Source organism: Hippoglossus hippoglossus, chromosome 4 (genome assembly GCF_009819705.1).
Source record: "Hippoglossus hippoglossus isolate fHipHip1 chromosome 4, fHipHip1.pri, whole genome shotgun sequence".
Classification (NCBI taxonomy): Eukaryota; Metazoa; Chordata; class Actinopteri; order Pleuronectiformes; family Pleuronectidae; genus Hippoglossus; species Hippoglossus hippoglossus.
Window position 1 is genome coordinate 1,303,299 of NC_047154.1, and position 21,193 is coordinate 1,324,491.

The 21,193-nt window shown below is 39.8% G+C and overlaps 3 protein-coding genes across 6 annotated transcripts; 1 reads left to right on the forward strand and 2 right to left on the reverse strand.

Annotated features, from left to right (window-relative positions):
* Window positions 1-803: 803 nt before the first annotated feature.
* Window positions 804-3,000, reverse strand: ndufa11 (NADH:ubiquinone oxidoreductase subunit A11). 2 transcript variants are annotated; one of them, XM_034584086.1, is made up of 4 exons: window positions 2,841-3,000; window positions 2,171-2,263; window positions 1,330-1,452; window positions 804-997 (listed from the first exon to the last, which is right to left on the reverse strand). In XM_034584086.1, the coding sequence occupies exons 1-4, from the start codon at window positions 2,917-2,919 to the stop codon at window positions 885-887; spliced, it is 408 nt and encodes a 135-aa protein (XP_034439977.1). In that variant the 5' UTR covers window positions 2,920-3,000; the 3' UTR covers window positions 804-884. The 2 variants fall into 2 exon arrangements, with proteins under 2 accessions (XP_034439977.1, XP_034439978.1); XM_034584087.1 differs by lacking the exon at window positions 804-997 and adding an exon at window positions 1,148-1,179 and having other exon boundaries at window positions 1,285-1,452.
* On the reverse strand, window positions 2,442-7,743 carry mrpl55 (mitochondrial ribosomal protein L55). Its single transcript, XM_034584088.1, has 4 exons — window positions 7,586-7,743; window positions 7,151-7,340; window positions 3,988-4,842; window positions 2,442-2,452 (listed from the first exon to the last, which is right to left on the reverse strand). Exons 1-3 carry the CDS (start codon window positions 7,621-7,623, stop codon window positions 4,693-4,695), a joined length of 378 nt encoding a protein of 125 aa, XP_034439979.1. The 5' UTR covers window positions 7,624-7,743; the 3' UTR covers window positions 2,442-2,452; window positions 3,988-4,692.
* Window positions 7,744-9,796: 2,053 nt separating this feature from the next.
* Window positions 9,797-16,933, forward strand: ctns (cystinosin, lysosomal cystine transporter). Of its 3 annotated transcripts, none has more exons than XM_034584074.1 (11): window positions 9,797-9,824; window positions 10,824-10,926; window positions 11,215-11,293; window positions 11,983-12,073; window positions 12,312-12,415; window positions 13,373-13,510; window positions 14,379-14,478; window positions 15,005-15,124; window positions 15,567-15,737; window positions 16,053-16,170; window positions 16,356-16,933. In XM_034584074.1, the coding sequence occupies exons 2-11, from the start codon at window positions 10,851-10,853 to the stop codon at window positions 16,499-16,501; spliced, it is 1,143 nt and encodes a 380-aa protein (XP_034439965.1). In that variant the 5' UTR covers window positions 9,797-9,824; window positions 10,824-10,850; the 3' UTR covers window positions 16,502-16,933. The 3 variants fall into 3 exon arrangements, with proteins under 3 accessions (XP_034439965.1, XP_034439963.1, XP_034439964.1); XM_034584072.1 differs by having other exon boundaries at window positions 9,802-9,955; XM_034584073.1 differs by lacking the exon at window positions 9,797-9,824 and adding an exon at window positions 10,458-10,545.
* Window positions 16,934-21,193: the final 4,260 nt, after the last annotated feature.

Sequence of the window (21,193 nt, forward strand, 5' to 3'; positions counted from 1 at the left end):
ACTTACGGTTGAAATGTTCATAAAGATGCTGCATGATGAACAGGATGAGGAAAATGAGGAGGCAATTCTTGGTCTTGATTCTGAGTCTGAAATCTCTGATGCTTACCTAGATACAGGATCAAGCTGTAGGTTGTTGTGTCTTGGAATCCAGCTCTCCTAAATAAAGAAGGTTCCTTGGATGACATAGATCTTCAGTTTTCATAGCATTCTCTCACTAACATAGACTAGTGCAGGTGGCTGTTTTCTGAAAAATCTATGTGATGTATTTTTCAAGTTTTGATCCCAATTTAAAATTATGACCAGAAGACCACACACTTAGGTCAGTAACTATCTGTTGACCGTTCAAATAGCCTATGATCTACATTTCAAGGTGCAATCTGTCCCCACAAATGTCATTATTACTATCTCTTCCACTATGTCCTGTACCAATTAAAAATGCTCAGGGACATGAATAAAGTGTTTTTTCAGTATGCTGTTTTCTAGTGGAGCACACCAGGTGGTATATCCAGGTTTCTCAAATCTGGATATCTTGTCTGATCCAGGGTGCTGAAACCAGGATAAGAATAATAACCAAAAGCCTAATCATAACCAGGATAATACTAATGAATCCGTACATGCCTTTATGATAAAATAATAATAAAAGATCTGTAAAGGCACAAACACTTAACTCCAAACAGCTATTTTATTGTAAACTTCTACATTTCTTAACTTTTCAAATTATTTAACTCCCCTAAACGGTGACGCTCCGGGATTAAACCAGTATTGTTCTCAACAACTGAGATGAAATCAAATGCACTGACTCGTTTATTTGATCTTTTTTATAATAACTTTATTTCATGAACTCTTTTTACAGCATATAGGTTATTTTACAGTGCTCTTGCTCCTCACAGTTTGGGTGGTCCGACAAGCCTCCATCCCTCCACCTTGCTGACTTTTGTGAAGAAGGCCAGTGTTCCCAGACCGAGACAAGCTGACGTACCCGTTATAGCACTGTGGGCTGGATATGGACACAAAGAGCAGACAATATGGATTCACTTAGGTAAAAGATGAAATAGATTAAAATAAACCCGTAATAACCAGTACTACTAAAAAATTATTTATAATAGTCTATTTGTGTCTAAATGGTAAATTTAGCTTGTTTGCTGGTGTGTTGAAACATTTCTTAAACAAAACAGACATCTTGCTTTCAAAGACGCAGATTGCGTGGACACGAAGTGGAGGTGAGCCTCATTGAACGCTGACCCTCATTAAATTCCATCACTCCGTTGACTATACATACTGGACATGATGTGCAGTGAGTGACTCCTCGCTGCCAGAACAGATACTTACTTCTGGCTCCCAGGAAGATCCCAGAGGTGCAGCCCCCAATGAAGTAATTAAGTGGTTCATCTGGAGCTTCACGGGCCTGAGCAGTGAGACATGTCGCCATACCAAAAATAGCCCCCATGGTGGCTGATAGAAAAGAGACAGAAACCCATGTCAGCATTATAAAGTTTGATGCATATACATGTAATATCAAACTATGAGGTACCTCCTTCCAGCTTTCATTTTAGGATAGTGCAGCAAGTCTATAAAAATAATAATAATAATAATAATAATAATAATAGACACTGTTTTAATCCATAATATTCCCACAATCACTGACCTGATAAGTAGTAGTTACAGAACAAAGCATGTGCTGATGTCAGACACATCAAGTCTTTGCAAACGATTTGTAACCAAATAGCAAATATTAGTGTCTTCTTCTTCTTTATTCCTACACTCTTCATATACAGCTCAAATTAACATTTAAAGATAAGTGTATAACCTTGGTTATTGTTTAATTTTGAATTGAGTGTGCTGAACTCCAGAACAGAAATAACGATAAAACAAGTGGAATAAAGGAACATTTACATTTGTTACTGCTGAGTTCACAGCTCAGGAGTATGATGTCGGACATTACTGGTGTAAGCAAACCAAAAAAATATCTTTAAAACATTAACATGTGACAAGCACATTTTCAAAAATAATATTAATCTCTCTAGTGTTTACATTATTGGATAATATCAGTGGATCAGCAGGAGAAATCGGTCATTTCCATGATTTTCTCCAGTGGAATTGGACCTCTTATGATCAAGAACACAACACGTAAGACTTCACAGCTCTTTACTTGACTAATATCAAAATGTACCCATGGTGACAGTTCTGCTGGTCGCGCTCTGCACTGCTGCCAACGCAGAATCAGGCTGGAATGCCACTATGTGATAGGCTGAACCCACCAGACCTGAAGAAAAACACACAAAGACAAGCATACATTAACAAGGTTGAAATCAACAATAGGTCACACAGGGCTGACTATGGGAACTATAGTCATGTAGAAAGCATCACACTGAACAGTGTCTGTGATAGACTGCTGGAGTCTTAGTCAGACTCAGTCTTACTAATTAGATCACACAACTGCACACAAATATAACTGTAAATATAACACAACTTGCATAGCTTGTGTATCAAAGGCATGAAGTGTGGAAGAGTATTTCCTCTTCTACAATGAACATGGTATTGCCATCAACGTAAAAAAAATCCAGTGCTAGAAATTCAAAGGCTTTAAAATGTCTAAATCTGATTAGACTGATTTACTTCCATAAATCTGCGACAGAGTCTGCAAACGACCAGCAACATCTGGAATAAAGACAACATTTCACCAGTTGCCATGATCACCAGTTAAACTGGAACACAAGGCTAACCTGCTAGCTTCGTTAGCCTGTACGCCAGTTCAACACTTTGCATTCACGACTCAACACGAGCGTCTACATCTACAACCTGCACGGCTCAAAACTGGTTTGATTGGTACTGATATTTACCCAGAGCTGTGCCCAGTTTGGTGGTTATCCATGTTTTTTCCACGCAGCCTGTGCCCTCTGGAACGTCCCAGTAGCCCATTTCTGCTTTAGCAAGGACACACACTTACGGAAGTTTCGCGAGGAATACACTCCTCGTATGTTTTTGTCGGCTGGCGGCCCGGTTTATGTTGTATTACCGCCACCTACTGGATGGAGTAGGAAGACTTGAATAAAGCCAGAATAAGAATAAATATACTTTTCCTTTTCCTTTACTTTTCATGGTTAGTTAAATGACTTTCTGTAATTAAAACCACATTCCTTATTTTGCTTCCTTTGGTCAATAAGTTCCCTCCATTTGTTATATGCATTAAAAATAGCCCATTTTATCTTATACTGGTTTGTACCTTTACCATGTGTGTAAGAGAGTGATGCTCTGATTTTTAATGGATGGTACTTTCTTGTAAATGTTTCCTGTTTCAGTATGTATGTGCATAATTACTTCCAGGAAGGTACAGAGATCATCCATAACCAATGAAATCTGTTGAGTCAGTGTAACCAGAAGGAAGGTGACAAGCTGCTGCCTCGGTCTTCTTTAACGGCCTGTATCAAGGCTATTTAACTTCGATAGCAAGTAGCCAAATTCAACTTTTTCCGACAGGTCCATATCCACAAATGTAGAAAAGAAGATGAATGTAGATTAACAGTATCCACTGAGACTTAACAACTCTGATTGAAGTAGCTCAGAGCAGACATGGCTTTCCATCCACAAGGATACAAGTAACCAGCCACTGGGAAAAACTAACCAGCTACAGGAGTCCAGGGGTATGCTTAAATATTGCACATTATATTTAGTTTTTTACCCAACTGTTAATATGTAGTGGTATTATTTAAAAGGGAAATTTGAAATTTAAGAATTATCATTCACTTTGTTTCAGACAGCAGAAGACAACCAAGAGACAAGATAATGTGTAAAACCATGAATAAAATGTATTCTTGAAATAAATGTATGGATCCTGTGTTATTGAAGGAACATACATTATATTATATTAGCTGTATAAAACATGATTTGGAGAACCTGCCATGACAATTAAATAGTTTGTAGAGGAGCAATATGTCTGTAGGTACCACAGTTAGACATTAAGAGGGGAGGGGCTGGTTTGTCTCATACATTATATAAGTTTATAAGAGTTTAACCAGATTTATGACAAACTAACATCATCATTCAGACTACAGACAGCTTTTGATTTAGCTTTTTCATAAATATTCGCTATTAACTTAAACAGCGCAGTGTTTGTTGTGATCACACCATGTGTGAGTGTGTGTTTGCACACATAGGCAGCCCCAGGAAGAGAAAATCAGGGAGCGGATCTGTCTGCAAAGAGAAAGACCTTAGTTTTAATATAACACACATACACACACATATCAGCCAGAGTCTTGCGGGCAATAGGAAAACTCAGAAGGGACGCAGCAGGCCCGCGGGCTGTTAGTTGCGCAGGCACTGGCCAGGCCACGAGCAGGCCCAAAAACATTTTCCAACAAGTTTGTGTATTTGATGGAAATTCATCAAATGGATACTCAGCTTTAAAATGATTTATTAACTGATCATTGCTAGAGTTTTCAGCTTCAATAGGTTGTTTTATATTTTTTAGAAGAAAAACTAGAGTCACAGTAAAACTCAATAGCAGAGTTTATCGTGCCATAAAAACGTCATTACACTGGGTTTCAGTATCCTGTTGGAAACTTCTGCAGGAATCCCTTTACTGGAATGAAAATGAACCAAATTTAAATACACTGCATACGGACACATGGAAGCTTCAAGTGAGAGTCTGATTTTTAGGGTTGTTGCCTCAGCCGTGCTTCACTGTATGAGAGGTCATTTCTTCTTCCAGAAGTGGCTATATTTATCAGCTTCGAAATCGTCTTCGTAGTGGACCGGCTTCTCTTTTTTGAGCTTCTTCACTTCCCTCTTTTTCTGTCGTGCTCGGCGCTCCTCTTCAGACAGAGTGGACAGATTGACTGGCATCTTTAAAAACACACAGAGACACAAATCAACTTACAAAACATGAACAATGGAGTAACACCCTTATAGACAAGAAGCTTATGACTTTGGTGATAGAGATGTGTAAGTTTAACATGATAAAGGATACATTTTCTTTACCAAAATATGTTTTAAGATGTGGCTGAAAATCAGACCAAATTTACACACTCACAGAACAAGAATTGCACTTTCTAAGATAGTGTCTGCAGCGTATCTTTAGCTCTGTACATCTGTTAACTTTATCACTTTACTAGAATGGCACTCAGTTAGTCCAAAATCGAATACTTCAGTCAGTCTCTCACATAAGCTGCTTTCAGACATGCAAATGTCCCTAACCCAGGAGTTTCTCTGAAGGAGATCCCCCACTGGAGTGGGAAGGTTGATGGTGCTTCTAACCCGCGACAGATGCAAAAAAGAAAAAAAAGAAAGAAAGAAAAGACAACTGTCGGTAATTATTGGTGGTAGGGCCTAGTTATTAATTTATTTTATGTTTAGTTTGCCCCTTCTTAATAGTTTCACTTTGGCACCCCCTCCACAGTCCACACATACATATAAGCGTCACTTGAGGCCCCAACAGGCATGCAGTGCACTTTCACACCCTGACCAATTCACTGGCATATAAGCAATGAACTGTGCAGTGGCGCACCAGGACAGGACCCTATGTTTTCATTGACTAGTAATAACAAATGTTTCCATCACAGTGTGGCCTCAATCAGAGTCAAACTAAAGCGCATAGAGCAGTCATTCCCAAAGTGTGGGCCGCGGCCCCCTGGTGGGCCGTGAAGCCACTGCGGGTGGGCCGTGAGAGGTCATCAGAAAATAAATAGATAAAAAAGTTTCAGATTTGTAAGTAAGCGTTGATTACCACCAAACATTTATGATTGATTTAAAAAAAAGTAATCATCACAGGTAATGAAACAAAGACAAGAGATTTAAATTCCACGTTGTTCTTATTTTATCTGACCTATATAGAAGGTGTCGTTGTTTTTGCTGACCGTCACATTAACACTTGAACGCATCATTAGCGGGTGAATCACAGGTGAGGGAGAACTTTGTTGTGAGCTGGGTCGAGCAAGATGGAGCAGAGGAAAGCTGCTGATGACGAAGGGGAATCAGGAAGTCCAACTGAATCATTCAAAACTAAAAAGAGGACTCAAGTGAGGACCTGTCGCTGGCCCAGAGGACAACCCCCAAGCCTGTGTGTGTGCTGTGCGCTGAGATGCTAGCTAACAAGACCCTGGGACCATGTAAAGTGCGCCGCCGCCATTTAGAAACTAAACATGGACAATATTTATCCAAGCTTCGAGAATCTTTTAAAAATACGCTGAGAGAGCCTTAAGTATATTTGGTTATGCCTCAAATGTGTTTGTCTTCTCCCAGATATTCTTGTTGTGCTCTGTTATACAAACAGTAAGAATATATTTTTAACAATACACTATTTGCACTTCATGTTTTTTTACATTGGTTGCTTTGCAAATTGTTACGATTAAATGTGGATGTTATTGGATTTGCACTGCATATGCCTGCGTTCATATACAATTATTTTTGCTATCAAATTAATAATATGTATGATTCTAGTCCTGTGTGTGGATCATATAGTTGTGATTAAAGGTGTGGGTGGGCCGCACACATTTTTCAGTTTTCAAATTGGGCCGCGGCATTCTTAAGTTTGGGAATGGCTGGCATAGAGGATACAACATGTGATTAAGTGAAACATTTCATCTCTCATTCTTCAGTTAAGTTAGCCAGGTCTTGTACAAGAACAAGAACTTGTTAAAGAACAGATTCATAACTCGACTTAATGCTGCTGCTGTTTGTTTTTTCCTCCTCTTGCTTTTTATTTACACATTTTAAAATTCAGTCTTGACTTTTTAGGCAGCCACGCTAGCTTCACTGAGCAGCCATGTATGCCTATACTGTCACACATGTGCGGTATGTTTATCCTGCTATAACATGACACTGAATGTGCGGACTCTCGTGGCCGACACACGCAATCAGTGAGTCTGCCCTTAAACTATTAAAATAACGATCAAGATATCATGGTGGATGCTTGATATGACACAGCCCAATGTCAGCTATCCATTCAGCCATTCTGCATACTGTTTTCCACTGTAGCATTGAGCTTGCCTATGGAGTCCCCTTTATAAGGTGCCTTAACTTGACTCATTTTCAGCACCTGCTTAAAAGAAGACAACTAACACAGTCACACTGGTACCGACAATGAGGCATTTACATGTTATTGAACAGATCAGAGCGCTGTAAAGAGAGAGTGGAGGCCAGGACCGACACTGACCATGAGGATGCGTCTGGGTTCTTTGTATCTGATGTTGACTGTGGAGCCGTCAGGACGGACCAGCATCACCGGGTACAGCCTCTCATATCTCTGCCGACCACAGCGCACCACGGACGTCCTGTTCGAGTCCAGCTGAGCTGTGTGCGTGTGGAGCGGCGACACTGTCCGCGTGACCACGGGGCAAACACACCTGCGAGTGCGCGCAGAGAGAGACAGAGAGAGTAAATGTGGGATCCGCCACTAGAGAACAAGGTTAAATAACATGCATCTCCGTTTGTGTGCTTTGTACTTGCACCAAGCACATTCACCACCAGGTTGTATGTTAGTTACTGTATGAACTGTGAGTTATTTAACATTATTCCTCTCCGTCAAATGACAGAGGCTTTGGAATGGAACAAGCCTGAGTGGACAGAGAAACATGTCTGGAGGTCTTACCGCGGTATCAGAGGAGCACACAGCCTCGTCAGAAACATGGTGACAGCTCCCAGGACTCAGTCTCCACAGTCTGCTGCTGGAGAGGAAGCCACACAGCCAGACAGGAAGCACTTCAAAGGTCAAGCCCCTGGAGTTCACTCAGTAAGTGTCCCACTGAAACTAAGTACAGCGCAGGATAGTTCCGACAATCATTCGAGTGTGGGCACAAGAAGCGCTGAATGGTCTTCTTCTTCGTTCGTTATTTTTTATCGGGTGGCATCCAACGTTAAGGTGCATTATCGCCACCTACTGTGTTGGAATGTGAGTCACAGTGCCTGTATATAGTATCAATCTAACCCTAACCCTAAGTTTCCCTCAAAAAGATGAGTTATTTTTAATTGACCAAATCCAACATTTCCAGGACTGAAAAACACATCATCAATTAACGCATTGTTTTAGCCAAATTGTCCATTCATAAAATGGACAGTTTGACTTTGTCTGATTTCGGTGGGGAACATGCTTATTGGTAAGTTAGCTCAAGAGTAAAGAAAGGTACTGTGTTTGTTAGTGGGTAAACTGAGGTGTAGGCTTGCTCATTTGTGGTTGGTGTATTGTGAAATATATGTGAAGGTAGAATTCAATGTTTGACATGTCTAAATTCTGTTCTACACTTATAATGTGAGTATACATTTTGTAACTGTGTACAGGTTTATTAACTTTGTGGGAAGTTTATTGATAATAGCTCATACCAGCATGTACCCTCATTGCTAAGGTGCCTTTTGACACTAAACATTTGCACAATAGTTTCAATTATTCACAAATGTCCTATATTAGTGACTTTAGTTAACTATATACATAACTTACGATAATCATCTAATGAACTGTTAATATTATAACTAAAGTTGTGGAATTTCATTAGTTGTCATTATCAAGATTTTTTGTTGCTGATGGGACAAGTGACGACAAATGGCATTAGCGTCTGAGACTGATGTGATATGAGTTCATGTAAAGTTGTTTAATTTCCTTGATTGTCTTTCAGATACAGAGATGTAAAAAACTACATATATATGTGGATTACTACTACTAGTGATAGCAACATAGATAATGGTATGAGAGGAGCAGTTATATGCTGTAAAGACTATAGAGGATATAGAAGAGATCACAGGGCCCCCAGCTGAGGCTACGGGTCGGGTACACTGGCAAGGACTATGGAAGCACTGGCAATCACCACTTTGACGTCAGTTGGTGCTGTGAATAAGTCAGCAGAACACCATTAGAACCTGGCAGCAGGTGGCAACGGTAGACATGACAACATTATGTTCAAACAATGGAAAAAGTGGGCATTGATTCGATCAGCATTTTTTTATAAGAAAGAGCTGGGGTATTTTCAGAGCCACCAGAGCATAATGGAGGATGTATTAAAGTCTGTATTTCTTTTCTGCTCCGGAACTTGCTCAGGTTTATCCATGTTGACTGCAACAATACAAATTCTGCTCGATTCCAGTGAGGTTCTTTGAGGTTTTGTCTGTCTCTCATAGATATTGATGAAAACAGGAGCTTCACTGGCCCAGTTCTAAGATTCTGGAACCAAACACCCCCTTTCCTGATTTATTTTATTTTTTGTATATTTGTCACACTTTGCTACAGCAACCCTAACCCTAACCCATATTTTTGTTTTGGGTGTAAATAACGTATCCTCCAACCAGTGAGGGTATGGTGATGCCAGGTTGGCATCAATCAGTCAATCAATCAATCAATCCAATTTTATTGTTAAAGCCCATAATCACAATGTGTCTATATGGCTCAACAAGGTGCAGCACCCTCTGCCCTTAACCCTCAGCAAGAGTAAGGACAAACTCTGTTAACAGGGAGGAAACCATAGAGACCCCAGAGAGAGCCAGGTGTGAGGGATCCTTCTATCAGGACGGACTGATGCTGCTTGGAACAGAGCATGTCACCTTTTTATTTACAGTCGATGTTTCACCATGAACCATAGAAGGTCTGAATACAGGCGCACTTCACAGTTAGGGGCGTCTGGTCTGACTGGAGATTTGTCAGTAGACCAACTTGATGATATTAGTGGAATATCTGTATTATTGTATCAGACACACAAAAAATACTAATGACTGTTAAAGGACCTTTCATAACTGACAGTAGAGGGCAGTGTTACGCCATTGAAGCGTCTAGTCTGTCTCGTCCAAACAAGATCAGGAGGTTTGTCTCGTGACCAATGCGGAAGTAGTGGAACATCACAGCTGCAGTAAGTTTGATCATTGTTCTGGTTCAGATCAAGTAAATGTCCGTGTTCCACCTGCGACCACTTCCCCCTCCTGACGGTCAGTGTGTCACCCGAGGCCCAGTGGAGAAGAGAATGAGCTAAGTTTATTCAGGGTGAGTTTTGTTGTCAAACCTCCTCTTGTTGTTTGCCACAGAATGTGGTCACCTGCCGAGTAAAGCTTTTCTTTTGGGACGAGAAATTTCTAAAATCACGTTTCGACAACACATAGCAGAAAAGCTTTGGGTCTTACGTTAGTATCGTTAGCCTTTGTCTTATTTCTCTGTTAAACTATAAGGTTTATATTAGTCATTACTTTCTTAAATTAACTTTTTTTTTTTTCAAATGCTGAAACCATAAAAGAATGTGAAATATTTAACATTTAATCCACACACAGAATGTGTAAGTGTACTTATCACAATAACTACCTTTTATATGTTTACTTGACAATATCCCATGAAAGCAGATTTCGTCTAAACCATAACCTCTGTTAATATTGAGCAGGACATATGCTCAAAACACCGGGTTTCTAAAGAGTCTTGTAAACGAAATAAGAAGCATGTTATTAGAGCGGAAGGGAGGATTATGTTAGATTCCACAGAAGGAATGTGCTATATGGTGTTCCACCTGCGATCACTTCCCTCTCCTGACGGTTAGTGTTTCACCCGAGGCCCAGTGGAGAAGAGACTGAGCGAGTTTATTCTGTGTGAGTTTTGTCGTGTATATATATCTCTCTCTCTCTCTCTCTCTCTCTCTCTCTCTCTCTCTCTCTCTCTCTCTCAGTTTGGGTTAGGGATTGCTGGACTTAGTGTATTTGACATTTGCACTGTATGTGTGAAATCAGATGGTGAAGGTCCCACTTACTTTCTCTTTTCTCTTGTAGTTTGATGTGCACCACATTTCTCCTGCATTTCTCATTTATTAGTGTTGAAGAGTTGGCTGTATGTGATTCCTGAGATGCTTTGTGTGTCTTTTGTTCTTCAGGCAGGCAGCACCCATCATTTTGCAGAGATGGTTGGTCTGGGCTTGGCCAAGAGATTGTTATCTGTTCAGCTCCTGCTCCTGTGGACACTGCCCAACATCTCTGGTGATGAACTCTTATTGTCTCATGTCTTCACTTTAAAAGTCTCAATGAGGTCATGTGGGTTTGTTTAATTCATAAAACAGAAAAAACAAGATGTAGGGTTTCATCTACATGTTCAGTCCCCATTGAAGTATGTAATCACCTCATGACGATCATGATGAAGTGAATAGATGGGCTTTAAAGTAATTTACTAATTGATTAAATATGCTTTATGATCATGCCACACTACAACCTTTTTTGTGAGCATCTTGGATTGATAGCTTTTTTAAATGTCCTTGTTTTTTCCTACAGACTCCAGAGTGGATTTGTTTGCTCCTGCTGCCGTCACAATTGAGGAATACTCTACAGCTAACATCACCATTACTTCCAGGTAACATCGAGACAGTCTACAAAAGTTGTATTCACATTATATTGTGGCTAAAACCCTTGCAATGAGGTTACTGCTTGGATCTCGTCATTATTCTTTGGGGGAATACAAGAGATGGGGAAACAATTTCCGTAACTTGGGGGCAAATTCCAATTTGCTAATATGGATCTTTACCTATAAGTAATTTGCAGTTTGTGTAGCCTGTCATAGTCTCCTCTAAGCCTTTCAACATCTTACAGGCATCAGTTGTATCAACAGAACAGTTAAAGTAATTTGGCTTAACAAGGTGTGACATGACATCCTCTCCCCTGAACCCCCTTTTTGCAGAAAAAAAAAAAAAAAAGGTACAAAGAGAGAGAATCACATGTGAGGATCTCTCTCCCAGGACGGACAGATTTGTATTAGATGCTGTGTGTAACAGAAACCTCTGTACAAATGAAAGTAGACTGTGTAGGTGAAAAAGTGGATGTCACTCTGCAGTTACTCTAGCTTAAACTGAAAAACATGTCAGACAGCCAGGCGTTTCTCAGTGTTGACTGCACAGCAGAACTGGAACTGCTGCTGAACCTCTGCCTTTAGCAAAGAAGCAAGTTATAGAGGTACAATCCAAATCCTGGTAGCCCCTAATGTTCTTGTAAAAGCAGCCGTCAGGATCAGTGTTGTTCTGACTGAATGTTTGTGTCTGTCTCCAGTTCCCCTGTCAACCAGTCAGCTGTGATTCAGTTAAACGTCACCTACAGCTCCAAGTCCAACTACACATCCGTAATCACAGTGCCTGAGCAGGTAACCTATCACACCAAATACAAACTAGTCGTCCTCTGGGTGAGCCTCTGTGCAGGTTTTATGTTTACACTTTGGTCCATAAGTATTTGGACAGTGACACAATTTTTGTAAATTTGCCTCTGTACACAACCACAATGGATTTGCAATCAAGATGTAATTGAAGTGTAGATTTCAGCTTTAATTCAAGTGGTTCAACAAACATATCACATCACCCGTTCATGTTGTTGTTCTTGTTTAGGTGTTGCTGCCAGTTGAAGCAACCTCTGTCAATTTCAATGTGACAGCCCGTGCTGCCGGTCAGGTGACCACCCACCTGATTAGCAACAACACTGACTTCAACAGGTGGGTATCAGCACAGCAACAGCATGCACGGACACAAGTGGGCAAGGACAGGTTCACATCCAAATTTGATCTAATTTTCAAACGGCATTGACGAAGCCATATGTGTGTTTGAAGAGACAAAACCTACATATATATTCTACAGTTCAGCAGAAGCTAATATGAGCCCTCAGACCTCTTCCAAAGTTAGTGTTTTCATTAGAAACTTCCCTCTCTCTACTCTCTACATACAACTTTTCTTACTGAAACCCAGTAAAACAAAGCAGGAATCTGCAGATATATTGGAAGATAAGCACTTGAATAGTCTAACATACACGACTAAAGCCTTGTAATAGCTTTAGTGGAATCCTGCAGTGCATTGTAATGACTTTGGATTGTGTCCTGTCTGTTAGAATGAAATTGCCTCAGCAACAAGGAACAATTATAGCAGTACAATGGCTTTGGGATTATTATTTTACTGACATGAACTTAAAAAAATATGTGTACTTATTTTTCCCCACCAAAGACAGGCCAGCTTTCATATGTCATTGTGTGTGGTACAATTCAGATAATCCTTATGTGTCACCACAGAAGACGAAGCTCAACTCCCCAAGCTTTTTAGTTGTGTATTGAGCATTAATGAGATTAAGACCCTTTTTTAAAAATCGCGTCTTAGACACTAGTATGCGTTGAGCACAGATCAGACTGTACTTGTTACATGAATACATTTAGGATCAGTGAACATGGACTGAACGGCTGATTATAGGCTTGACCAGGCTCAATGATGTTGGCTGTGCTCAGAGTGAGAGGCAGGGATCTACCAGAACACCTGGGTGTGGGGGGTTTTGTGTTTTGTATACTGCACACTGAAACTGAAACTCTAGGACTATGTATGGCCTGTTTTATATGATAATGCAACGATGATGGTACATTTCTACAGTCCCAGTTCTTTGTGTGTAAGCCGGACTCTCTCTCTTTCAGCTTGTCGGTCAGGATCCATTTTATGGTTATCCATAGCAACATCCTGTTGGTAATCAGTCAGGTTATTGGCTGGATTTACTTCGTGGCCTGGTCGGTGTCCTTCTATCCACAAGCATGGGACAACTGGAAGAGAAAAAGGTAGTGTTCTGTCTGTTCTCTTCATTTATGTCGCTTTTCTTGAATATTTTCTCTGTGGAGAAATATGTATTTTCTTGTACTGCTTGATTTTTGCATCACAATATTTGGTTATGTAGCATCAGATAATGTACAGTATGCATGCACTCAGATTTAGTCTTGCTTTGACAGACCAGGTGAAAACACAGATTAATTTAATGCTGTGTGTATATAAATGGTCTGTATTTGTACAGCGCTTTTCTAGTCTTCATGACCACTCGAAGCACTTTACAGTGCAGTTTTGTTATTCACACACACATTCATACAGTGCATCTAGGGGCAGCACTTTTTCTATGAGGGGCCATTCAGTGTTCAGTATCTTGCCCAAGGGCACTTCGGCATGCAGGAAGGGAATACTGGGATCAAACTGAGATGATGCCACTGAGATATATATATATATATATATATATATATATATATATATATATATATATATATATATATATATATATATATATATATATATATCTACAGCACCTGTTGCTTCTTCTTGCAACATTGTTGAAGAAAGTGCTGTATAAATAGTTTATTATTAATATTGTAGTAATACATGATACAAAAATTAAGAAACATTGAACATGTTTCCCATGTTAATATTAAAAGTGATAATTTATTTTAAGTATAAATTGGGGCACTTTTTCTTTATTTGTCATATGGTCAAGAAAACAGACATGTAGATGTGTTAAACAACTTAGGACATTGCACCATTTATTTGACTCCACCCATTTTTGGAGCAGATGATGCCTGATTTGGATGTACATGAAAGAACTGTATATAAAATTGAGAAAAATAAATGGCCTCAGACCAATAATTCAAACATATTTGTTTTCAGTGTTGTAGGTCTCAACTTCGACTTCCTGGCTCTCAACCTAACAGGCTTCATCGCTTACAGTGTCTTCAACATAGGGCTGTTCTGGGTGCCATATATAAAGGTAACCAACCCCCTACTTTAAAAGGGGGCTCAGCAGGTTATACATGTGGTATGTGCAGCAACAGGAGCACATCAGCAAACAGCATGTTACGATACACATCTAAAGTGAAAATTGAAATAAAGGTCACATTGGCCATATGGCACATGTCGCAGTTTACAGGTGATTTCAGTCATGTTTATGTTTATTTCTTAATGGTAAATGGTCAGGTTGGGTTTTTTGGCCATTCATACAGTGCATCTATGGGCAGCACTTTCTTTTTTATATGAGGGGCAATTTGGGGTTCAGTATCTTGCCCAAAGACACTTGCATGCAGATGGGGGAATTTCCCTCTCAGGTCTCTGTTTGGGATTTGAGTCTCAAGTCAGTTCAGAGTGAAACCCAATGTTTTTCTGTGTATTTGAGTTGATTGAGTTAAGAGCTGTCTTGCAGTAGCTGAACCTTTACATACCTTGCCTATGTTTGGAGATACAGTAGACTTTGAGTGATGAATGATTCCCTGATACGTTTCTGTGTGTCTGCCCTGCAGGAGGAGTTTCTGATGAGAAACCTTAATGGAATTAACCCTGTCAATGCTAATGACGTCTTCTTCAGTCTCCATGCTGTCTTGTTTTGTTTGGTGTACATTATCCAGGCTGCCATGTATGAGGTGAGCTCCCGTGAAAGAGTGGATGTTTAACAAATGTATCTTTTATATTCCGGGACTTGAAGAATCAATGAAGGATCAGAAATGGCTACTCTATGGCTTAATGATGCTGGATACTGTCTTCTCTCTCTGTCTTTTCCAAACTAAACCAGTTTTTTGTTTGTATTTGTCACTTCTGTCTGAAGTATGTGAAGCAGGAAAAAGAATGCTATGTTTTCCCTCTACTAATATTCACTATTCAGGAGAGTTGTGTGCTATGTACAGCCATTGGATTAGCACAACAACATTATCACACAACAAATATCAACAAAACGACAAATGAGAATATTACTCCAGCTTAGAGTAGTTGATTTCATATGCGTGTAAATGTGTGGACATGCAATTGTTCTGACAAGACATAATGGATTTTGTGTCTGTGTAAACCTCTGTGTGGTCTCTCTTTCAGAGGGGGGGTCAAAAGGTTTCCTGGACGGCCGTGTGTTTGTTGCTGGTTGCCTGGGTGTTTGCTCTGGTCAGCTTGTTTCTAGCTGTAGCAAAACAGATCACCTGGCTGGACTACCTCTACTATTTCTCCTACATTAAACTAGCAGTCACTCTGATCAAATATGTGCCTCAGGTAAGCAACTTTCATACACACTGAGTCCAAAAGAAGGAAAGACAGTGAGAATAAAAAGCTGTACAAAAGTGTATTTGGTCAAATGTTTCAAATATTCTCAAAATATATGAATAGCAATATAATACAAATGTGTATGTGTATAGAAAATACACTGATAAAAACCGAATGTAATTCAGTTTCACTGATTCCATGTTTCTTGTAAAATCTTATCAACACATCCTATGCTACTCCACAAAACTCATGTTGTTGTATATGTGATTCTTTAACACGAGCAGGTCTCACTGACTGTTGGTGGCTTTGTGGATGTGTTTGCAGGCATACATGAACTACAGTAGACAGAGCACTGATGGGTGGAGTATTGGCAATGTGTTGTTGGACTTCATTGGAGGAAACCTCAGCATTCTACAGATGATTTTACAGTCTTACAACAACGGTAACTACAGTCGTTTGTCCTGTTTTATACTTTTTGCCATATTGACATCCACATCTGGTGTCCTCTTTTAGAGGATTGAATTACAGTTTGCAATTACCACATGCTGCACATAAAGCGCGCACACACACATCCACACTCGCTTGTCTCACAAACTTATTGACTGACTGCACTGTGTCTCTCCTCAGATGAGTGGAGGCTGATATTTGGCGATCCTACAAAGTTTGGTCTGGGCTTGTTCTCCGTGGTGTTTGACATCCTTTTCATGATTCAGCACTACTGTCTCTACAGACAGAAACCACAGTACGAGGTTGTCACACAGCAAGCAGACTGACGCTGACTCACTGCTGTGTGGACAGACTGTTTACAAATGGAATCACAAGGGAGCACAGGACCGATTTCTGTCCGTCAACAAGAATGAGCACGCCTGATCGACTCTGTTTCTGAAGAGCAGCAGTTCTGAGCTCCAAAATATCTCAGGATCATCAATTGTATTTTTTTTTTTACCACTGTATCAATATTTTGCTTAAAAAATTGATTATTATTAAATTCAGTCACATGTAATCTGACTTGTCAGTGTTTTGCTAAAGGTCTGATTGTACTGATTACAGCCCTCTGTCACAACAACAATCCCATTTTTATTTAGGAGGTATCTCATGTCTCTCAATGCTGACTGCAGCCATTTGACAGCCTGTGAACACAGGTGATACTGATCGCATTGATCCAGGCTCTTTGACTGACTAAAAACAGAGCTCGGTAAATTCTCTTTATTAGCATTGATCTAAGCTTTTTCCTCATCTCATCAATAATTTAGCTTTAGTTTCCAGAGCAGGGGTCTTCAATGTTTTTCAGGCCAAGGACCCCCACACTGATGGAGAGATGGAGCAGGGACCCCCTACTATATATATTGTATAAAATCGTGTTTTATATTAAACTGGGCCTAGTGCCATGTATAAACATAGCTACCCTGTTATTGTGCATTCAATACTAAGCTATTCAAATAATACACAGGTTCATATATTCATGTTTTTATATATGTCGCTGAATGTGTCTGAACGTCTTCTGCCTCCATTTATCCGTTCGCTACAATATGTTGGATTCATGTTAATGTGTATTTAAAGACATTTAAATTTGTGGGAACAAAATTGGTTGAAAATTTAAAAAATATAAGCAATTGTCTAATCAACCAAAAATTTCGCGACCCCCCCCCCCCCCCCCCCTGCAGTACCTCCGGACCCCCTGTTGAAGACCTCTGTTCTAGAGCATCATGTTTCTTCATGATGGTGATGACCATAAAGAAACCTTTTCTTTGACTGGGACGTTATAGACATGAGGTGTTACAATCTTTAGGAGGAAAAAGTTATTAATTTAGGTTCAAAGAACCGAAGTCGCAGAGAACCACTCAGTCACTTTGTTAGCAATGAGCACTGACTGGCATTCACACAAGTTGACTTATAATATCTAACATGTTCAATATGATCTGCTATTTTTAATGAGATAAGTTGTAAAGAGAATAAAGATGCAGATGCTGGACAGCCCTGACTGATGCTACTTTTTAGATCAAATCTCCATCAGCATCTAGCTGTCATCAGGACGTACAATAGTAATGTGTGTGTATGCAAAATTTCTGTAACAAGGCATGGCTGGATTTTCACCAGACTTCATGGTACATGTAATATTAATTGTGCAAGTATTTCCAGATGAAAAAGCTTCAACTGAAGAAATGATCCTGCATCATGCTCTCATATGATTTGTGACGTCATGGAGCCATGCGTAATTCAAAAGTGCATTTCCAAGTATCTCTATCCTACAAGACTATAGAAACGACATAAAGCCTACAATAGATTAAAAACTAGTTTATGATCATATGGTAGAAAGTACGTCATAAGGTCATGTAGTGTAGTCATGTTCTTCTGCAACCAATATGATTAGAGATCTGGTTCCACAACATATTTAGATGAACCATCATCATTCATGATCATGTGGTATACATGGCATCATCCCATGACATCATTCAGTCCTCTGAACCAAAAGATCATAAAGCTTCTGAAAATTGTTTCTTCTGTAAAAGAATGTAAGTGGAGAGGGATGCAGATGGAGACTGCATGCGTATCTATTAATGGCATTGAGAGTTATTCAGTGGGTTGAATATGATTCTCTGATGTGTCAAGATGTTTCTCACTCTCAGATTCGGACTTACAGCTATATAGCCTGGTAGAGAAAATGAGAAAGTATATTTTAAAGTGGCAACTCCATGAGCCAGCCATAAATGATCTCACAGGGCCGTATGTGATCTTAAATCACCGGTAACCAAGTGCGACTGTTGAATAAAACAATATTAACTACACCCTGGCATTAAGACTAATCACAGACAAATATGTAGGCACAACAACATCAACAAAAAAACGAACAGAATAAGTTCAAAAGAAAATAGAAACTAACTGTCAAGGGTCACAACCTTGAATTTTTAGAAGATATCTTTTCAAAGAGCAAATATTAGTCAAACAGAGCTTTTAGTAACAGTAAACTGTATTATTCATCTTAGCAGTTTTGCTTGTGCTTATCAAACTTTCAGAGTAACGAATTGTTCCATGAAAAATATTATTGAGTAATGTCAGATCCTGATCCTAAAGCTCTGGAGTCAGAAATACCTGCAGACTATGAGAGAGAGAGATGATATGAGTTCCCCCAGCAGTCTAGTGCTATTGCAGCCTAACTAAGGGATGGCTCCCAAGCTTTAAGCTGTATCAAAGAGGAATGCTTTAAGTCTAACCTTAAATGTAGAGATGATGTCTGTCTCCTGAACCCAGAGTGGGAGCTGGTTCCACAGGCTCTACCCTCCATACTCTTACAGACTCTAGGAACCACAAATGAGCCTGTGTTTAGGGAACAAAGTGATTTATTGGGACAATATATGCCCTGAGCTCTTTGATATGTGGGCTTGATGATGATATGTGGGCTTGATGTGTTTGAGAAGCAGGACTTTGAAATCCGTTCTGTATTTTACAGGGAACTCTTGCCCACTCTCACCACAGCCAGCAGAATCATTGCCAAACTTTATTTGCCAACCACTCTACTCTCCAGTTGTGCAGGGTGTGGCCTTTTCAACATAAAAAGCACACCTACAGTGGATATAAAAGGTCTACACACCCCTGTTAAAATGCCAGGTTTTTGTGATGTAAAAAAATGAGACCAAGATCATGTCAGAACTTTTTCCACCATTAATGTGACCTATAACGTGAACAATTCAATTGAAAAACAAACTGAAATATTTTAGGGGGAAAAATAAAAAATAAAAAACTAAAATAATGTGGTTGCATAAGTGTGCACACCCTCTTATAACTGGGGATGTGGCTGTGTTCAGAATTAACCAATCACATTCAAACTCATGTTAAATAGTAATCAGTACACTCCTGCCATCATTTAAAGTGACTCTGAATAATCCCAAATAAAGTTCAGCTGTTCTAGTAGGATTTTCTGGACATTTTCTGAGTTGCATCTTACAGCAGAAGCCATGGTCTGCAGAGAGCTTCCTAAGCATCAGAGGGATCTCATTGTTGAAAAGTATCAGTCAGGAGAAGGGTACAAAAGAATTTCCAAGGCATTAGATATACCATGGAACACAGTGAAGACAGCCATCATCAAGTGGAGAAAATATGGCACAACCGTGACATTACCAAGAACTGGACGTCCCTCCAAAATTGATGAAAAGACGAGAAGAAAACTGGTCAGGGAGGCTTCCGAGAGGCCTACAGCAACATTAAAGGAGCTGCAGGAATTTCTGGCAAGTACTGGCTGTGTACTACATGTGACAACAATCTCCCGTATTCTTCATATGTTTGGGCTATGGGGTAGGGTGGCAAGACGGAAGCCTTTTCTTACGAAGTAAACATCCAAGCGCGGCTAAATTTTGCAAAAACATACATGAAGTCTCCCAAAAGCATGTGGGAAAATGTGTTATGGTCTGATGAAACCAAGGTTGAACTTTTTGGCCATAATTCCAAAAGGTATGTTTGGCGCAAAAACAACACTGCACATCACCCAAAGAACACCATACCCACAGTGAAGCATGGTGGTGGCAGCATCATGCTTTGGGGCTGTTTTACTTCAGCTGGAACCGGGGCCTTAGTCAAGGTGGAGGGAATTATGAACAGTTACAAATACCAGTCAATTTTGGCACAAAACCTTCAGGCTTCCGTTAGAAAGCTTAAGATGAAGAGGAATTTCACCTTTCAGCACAACAACGACCCAAAGCATACATCCAAATCAACAAAAGCATGGCTTCACCAGAAGAAGATTAATGTTTTGGAATGGCCCAGCCAGAGCCCAGACCTGAATCCAATCGAACATCTGTGGGGTGACCTGAAGAGGGCTGTGCACAGGAGATGCCCTCGCAATCGGACAGATTTGGAGCGCTTTTGGTAAGAAGAGTGGGCAAATATTGCCAAGTCAAGATGTGCCATGCTAATAGACTCCTACCCAAAAAGACTGAGTGCTGTAATAGAATCAAAAGGTGCTTCAACAAAGTATTAGTTTAAGGGTGTGCACACTTATGCAACCAGGTTATTGTAAGTTTTTTATTTTTCCCCCTAAAAGATTTCAATTTGTTTTTCAATTGAATTGTTCATGTTATAGGTCACATTAAAAGGTGGAAAAAGTTCGGAAATGATCCATCTTCGTCTCATTTTTTTACATCACAAAAACCTGGGATTTTAACAGGGGTGTGTAGACTTTTATATCCACTGTACATTCAAAGCAATGATTGGCATTGCACCACAAGGTCCCATCACCTTTGTGTCTGCATTCTATGCAGGTTCTTGTGGACATCCTTGTTCACTGCAAGGTATAAGTTTCAGTGTGGCTTGCTTGATGGTAATCTACCCGAAATGACCACTGATGTAAGCATGGGCAGGTAACTGTTGATTGTAACTCGTGGAAGTTACAAACTACAAATTAATGGAAGTGGATGGGCTTTGCAAGTGTAGTAGGATTAAGGCTGCAATAATACTTATGTTATCACTATTTA

Excerpts from the sequence above, each read along its gene's own strand:
- ndufa11 (XM_034584086.1), bottom strand. The coding sequence starts at position 2,919 with ATGGGCTACTGGGACGTTCCAGAGGGCACAGGCTGCGTGGAAAAAACA. Across the intron at positions 2,264-2,840 it reads CAAACTGGGCACAGCTCTGG|GTCTGGTGGGTTCAGCCTAT; the intron begins GTAAATATCAGT and ends GTTTTTCTTCAG. Across the intron at positions 998-1,329 it reads GATCTTCCTGGGAGCCAGAA|CCCACAGTGCTATAACGGGT; the intron begins GTAAGTATCTGT and ends GTCCATATCCAG.
- mrpl55 (XM_034584088.1), bottom strand. The coding sequence starts at position 7,623 with ATGTTTCTGACGAGGCTGTGTGCTCCTCTGATACCGCG. Across the intron at positions 7,341-7,585 it reads TGTGCTCCTCTGATACCGCG|GTGTGTTTGCCCCGTGGTCA; the intron begins GTAAGACCTCCA and ends GCGCACTCGCAG. Across the intron at positions 4,843-7,150 it reads AACCCAGACGCATCCTCATG|ATGCCAGTCAATCTGTCCAC; the intron begins GTCAGTGTCGGT and ends GTGTTTTTAAAG.
- ctns (XM_034584074.1), top strand. The coding sequence starts at position 10,851 with ATGGTTGGTCTGGGCTTGGCCAAGAGATTGTTATCTGTTCAGCTCCTG. Across the intron at positions 10,927-11,214 it reads GACACTGCCCAACATCTCTG|ACTCCAGAGTGGATTTGTTT; the intron begins GTGATGAACTCT and ends TTTTTCCTACAG. Across the intron at positions 16,171-16,355 it reads TTTACAGTCTTACAACAACG|ATGAGTGGAGGCTGATATTT; the intron begins GTAACTACAGTC and ends GTCTCTCCTCAG.